At 41.6% G+C, this 5,105-nt stretch overlaps 1 protein-coding gene across 1 annotated transcript; it reads right to left on the reverse strand.

Moving 5' to 3' along the window:
* Positions 1-1,799: 1,799 nt before the first annotated feature.
* LOC101854005 lies at positions 1,800-5,003 on the reverse strand (the record flags this gene model as incomplete). Its single annotated transcript, XM_013079717.2, is given in 3 exon segments — positions 1,800-1,946; positions 3,020-3,143; positions 4,883-5,003. Coding segments are annotated over 3 exon segments (392 nt in total), but the record flags the coding sequence as incomplete, so codon positions are not given.
* Positions 5,004-5,105: the final 102 nt, after the last annotated feature.

A 5,105-nucleotide genomic window follows, 5' to 3' on the forward strand; every position in this document is an offset into this window, starting at 1 on the left:
AATGTTTAACAGAACTAATCTGCTTTGAACCTGGAGAAGAATACAGAACGTGACGTACAGAAAAGTGGGAAGGCATGGAATAACATCAAGTGGCTAGCCCAGGATATAGAAAGGTGGAAAGCGTTTGTCCGTGGCCTTTACCCTGATGCAGGGTGAGAAAGGCCCTGATGATGAATCCACTTCGAAAGTAGAATTTTTACCGGTAGTATTATTACAGATTCTTTAAAAACGACAAAAATTATAGCTTGCACCTTTTGTGGTTTCTTTTCATTTTTAAATTATGGTTTTTAATTTGGTTTGGTTTTTTAAAATTCTAAATGCAGGATGTTTCACGCCGCTATGGACACATTCTTGATCATTTAAGAGAGCCGCTTCGATCCTGCCTGTTAGAGTCAAGCCAGGCTAAAAGAGAGACAACACCCAACAAAAAGATCGAGATACTCGATTAAATCGTTCCCCACACGAGAATCGAAATCGGTTCTTCTGCATGTGGGGCGAAGCACTTACTGACCATTACACCACAGACGCCGGTTTTGAAAATGGATGGATGGATGGATGGATGGATGGATGGATGGATGGATGGATGGATGGATGGATGGATGGATGGACGGATCGATCGATGGATGGACGGATGGAGGGATGGGTGGATGGATGGAGGGATTGGTGGATGGGTGGATGGATGGATGGATGGATGGATGGATGGATGGATGGATCGATCGATCGATGGATGGGGGGATGGGTGGATGGATGGAGGGATTGGTGGATGTGTGGATGGATGGATGGATGGATAGAGGGAGGGATGGGTGGAGAGGTGGGTAGATGAATGGGTAGATGGATGGATGGATGGAGGGAGGGATGGATGGGTAGATGGAGGGATGGATGAGTAGATGGATGGGTGGATGGGTGGGTAGATGGGTAGATGGATGGGTAGATAGATATATAGATAGATGCTCTTGTTTATGCTTATGTTGATTTATTTTCCAACCATTACATTCTCCGTGTTCCTAGATATTGTGTACGTAATCTATGACAGCGACCAGCACTATCTCTGTATGAAATGTCATCCTCTGTATTCTTAGTTTTTAGTTTTAGTAGAGGTTTTACGGCGCTCGCAACTGCATAAGGTCATATGAGCGCCAGAAGATTAGAGGGGTTACAAGAGAGTAACAAACATAAAAAGAAGAAGGGGAGATAAGAATTATAGATGTTCGATGGGAAAGAAGGAGCAAACCACACCAGAGCACACGCCAACCACCCATCCTCTGTATTCTTAGATATTGTATACATACTATGTTTGTGAATTTCAGTATATCGTTAATGTGTTAAGATAATAAATGCCTAAGACATTTTTAGCCGTTTTGAAAAAAAAAACAGGAAAAAAATTGTTTCTTTCAAACAAGTAACTGCGGGAAACGCCTGAATTTGGTGCTCTCAATTGATTTTATATTGGGCTTATTCTTTTGTTAAAGTGAACGATATTACCAAGCTGTCCCTGCTCTTCATTTCAGAACAAAGTGAACCCCTCCAAACCGGCCAAAAACGACTTAGATATTCATCTTATGAGCGTGAAGACATAAATTCATAATTACACTTTTAGCTTTAGTAGAGGGTTTACGGGGCTCGAAACTGCATAAGGTCATATGAGCGTCCGAAGATTAGAGGTGTTGCAAGAGAGTAATAAACATAAAAAAGAAAAAGGGGAGATCAGGACGATAGATGTTTGATAGGAAAGAAGGAGCAAACCACACCAGAGCACCCGTCAACCACTCACAAATAACACTTTTCCACCCTGGGCTCACCTGTCAAACACCCCAACAGAGGGGAAACGTTGAACGAGTTCTCTGACGTAATCGTCACTTCCTGCTCGTCTGTGAGTCCAGTTCTCCGATACAAAGGCCGCGTCAGAACTGGTCAGTCTTCTCACTGTCACATCTTCTGGGGTTGGCCTTGTGCCAGGATGAAGAATGTACGTCACAGCTAGATCTATAGAGCCCAAAGCATCCTCCCTTCCTTTTTTTTCTCCCCCATGCACGCATGTACACACATACACATACCCACCCCACCTCACCTCTTTCCAGAAAAAAAACAACAAACGAAACAATAAAAAAAAGCAGAACAAATTCACAGCAAAAAAAAACTAAAGCAAAAAAAAAAAAAGAAAAAGAAAAAGAAATATACAAACAATAGAAGAAAAACAGCAACAACAACAAAATAATACAATACAATACAATACAAAACATAACGTAACAAAACATAACGACAACGACACGACTGTCTTTTTCTTTTTCTTTTTCAGGTCAAGTGGCAGATCAAAAACCGACACTACGGTTCGCTCCTCATTTCTATTATTATTGTTGTTGTTGTTGATGATGTTGTTGTTATTGTTGTTGTTATTGTTGTTGTTGTTGTTGTTGTTGTTGTTGTTGTTGTTGTTGTTTTATCATTGTTATTACTGTTGGGTTTTTTTTCTTAGTTTTCATTATAATAATTATTATTATCTTTTGGTCTGTTCCCAACATCCTTCCTGGTCTCCCTCTGTCGCTTTCGCCTTCCATTTTTCCAGTGAGAGCTAAATGTTCAAGACCCTTCGGATTATTTGTAGAGGTATAACAATGTAGCAGTCAGTCCTGCCTATATGGTATCCATAAATGTTACCAACATCATTTATTGTTGGCAATTTCCGTCAAACACCTTGTCAAACGCTGACTATAAGTTGACCAGACGTTCTCTCGACTCCAGTCTCGCGTGAACTTGGACTCTCAAACAGGACAATGAACGTCCAGCAATGTCCGTGATTTTTCTTATTTCTTGGCAGTCACTTACACTAAGCGGAGGCAGGCTTTTGCATCTGCAAACTTTGATATCCTCGCCCTTATAAAAATCTCCCCACCTCTCACAAAAATCTAATTACAAATGAAACAACATTAAAAAACAAAACAAAACAAACCAACAAGCAAGTAAACAGACAGCCGAAACTCAACGATACAAACATAAACAACGAAAAACAAACTTTCCTGACCTGAGTTCTACGTCACCAGGCTGAGCAATCATGCAGGTACACACGTGCCTAATAGGCATGACGTCACGGCTTCCGTGCTCCCGACTCAGTGAAACAATCGTCTCGCCCAGTTCTGTCGGTGTCGCTGGGAAGGAGAAGCACAAAGAAAAGAAGTTCTCTTGTTTTGGGGACAGGTGCAGCATGGGACAGGATGTGAACAAGGAAAACGACACCCCCTTCGCTAAACACAGACCTCAACAATAACCCCAATGCCAAGAGTGTTCATGTTTAAAGTAAATTCTATCCCTAATGTATAACTAATCGTTACATTAAGGCCTGATTTGTTGTTGTGGTAAGGGCTACAGTCGTTGTTGTTGTTGTTGGTGGTGGTGGTGGTAGTGATGTTGTGGTGGTTGTTGTTGTTGTTGTTCTTGTTGTTGTTGTTCTTGTTGCTCTTGGTGTGGAAGTGACAGTAGCAGTCTCTATTGTTGCCGTCGTCGTCAGCTTGTTAATCAGCTGCTTGCACTGAATCTGTATGCGTCCGGTAAACTGAGAATGTTTTCTGAGTGTACTGTTGTCTGCTGGGATAATAATATAGTGTAAAGCGCATAGAGCTTGCTGTTGATTGGGGGTATGCACCTTACAATACAAGTGCTATTTATTATTATTTGTAACAACTCTAATCTTCTAGTTTAGTTTAGTAAGAGTTTTACGGCGCTTGCACGTGTGTAAGACCATTTGAGCGCGCCCTCTAACGTTCGACACTTGTATGACCTTACTGTGCGGGAAGTGTGTAAAACTCTTATTGAAACTAATACTGGGGTATTTTAATGTGTAGTGAAGATTTGTGCGACTACCCTGAAACATACACGTGTGTTGTGCTGATATTATGTCACTCACCTTGAAACATAATATACGTGTAGTGTGTTTTGAAGATTTGTGTAATTGACCCTGAAACATACCTAACGTTTGTTCTGAAGGTGTGTGTTACTTATTGAGAAAGATATTGTATGTGCAATGTGTTGTAAAAAGCGTGTTACTCATCCCGAAACATATTATATGCAGTGTGTTATGAAGATATGTGTCACTCATCCTGAAATATACATTATTCGTTTTCTAAAAGTGTGTGTTACTCATCCTGAAATAGACATAATGTGTGCTACTCCCCTGAAACGCACACAATGTGTTTTGTGAAGATGTGGTGTGTCACTCACCCTGAAACGTATGCGTGTGTTGCGAAGATGCGTCAAACTCACCCTGAAATACATAATTGTATGTGCAGTGTGTTGTGAAAAAGTGTGTCGCTCATCCTGAAACACAAATGTGTAGTGTGTTATTGTGAAGACGTGTAAAAACATAATAAATGTGTTGTGAAGATGTGTGTATACACATACGTGTAGTGTGTTGTGAAGATGTGTGTAAACATAATAATATATTATGCAGTGTGTTATGGAGACGTGTGTGACTCACCCTGAAACATCCTCCGGGGCGGTGCCACTGACTGAAATGTCTGTAGGCCATTCCCAAAGGGGGTGGGGGACATTTCTCGTTCTAATGCACTGTAGAATTGTAAATGGGCTGATCTAACAGTGTCATGCTCATAACTATGTCTGAACTACAACAGGGAACTGCTGCTTTTTCTTTGCTAATTCTTACTATCGTCATTTTCCTCTATTTCTTTTGTATGTTTGTCACACTCTTGTGACCCGCTAATTCCGGGGTGCCTTGTTAGTCGAAGCAGGCTTTGTGCTGTTGAAGCTAGAGAGGTGAGCAGAGTAAGTCTGATTCCCTGTAAGGACTTCTCTGTTGACATCCACCCGTTGGCGCTCATATGACATAATGCAGTTGCGAGCGCCGTAAAACCTCTACTCAAACTAAACTCACCCTGAAACATGCAGTTCTGTGTCCAGTCTATAAAGCCTGGATGTGTGAGTAAAGCACGCGAGTCCTGGAGGACAGGGGAGAAAACACAGGTGGTGCGGGGCTTGGTGTGATAGTTGTATACCTGAGGAGATGAGACAATGTGTTAGTCAATGTGTGTGTGTGTGTGTGTGTGTGTGTGTGTGTGTGTGTGTGTGTGTGTGTGTGTGTGTGTCCCAAGGACACA

Source organism: Aplysia californica, unplaced genomic scaffold (assembly GCF_000002075.1).
Source record: "Aplysia californica isolate F4 #8 unplaced genomic scaffold, AplCal3.0 scaffold00061, whole genome shotgun sequence".
Lineage (NCBI taxonomy): Eukaryota > Metazoa > Mollusca > Gastropoda > Aplysiida > Aplysiidae > Aplysia > Aplysia californica.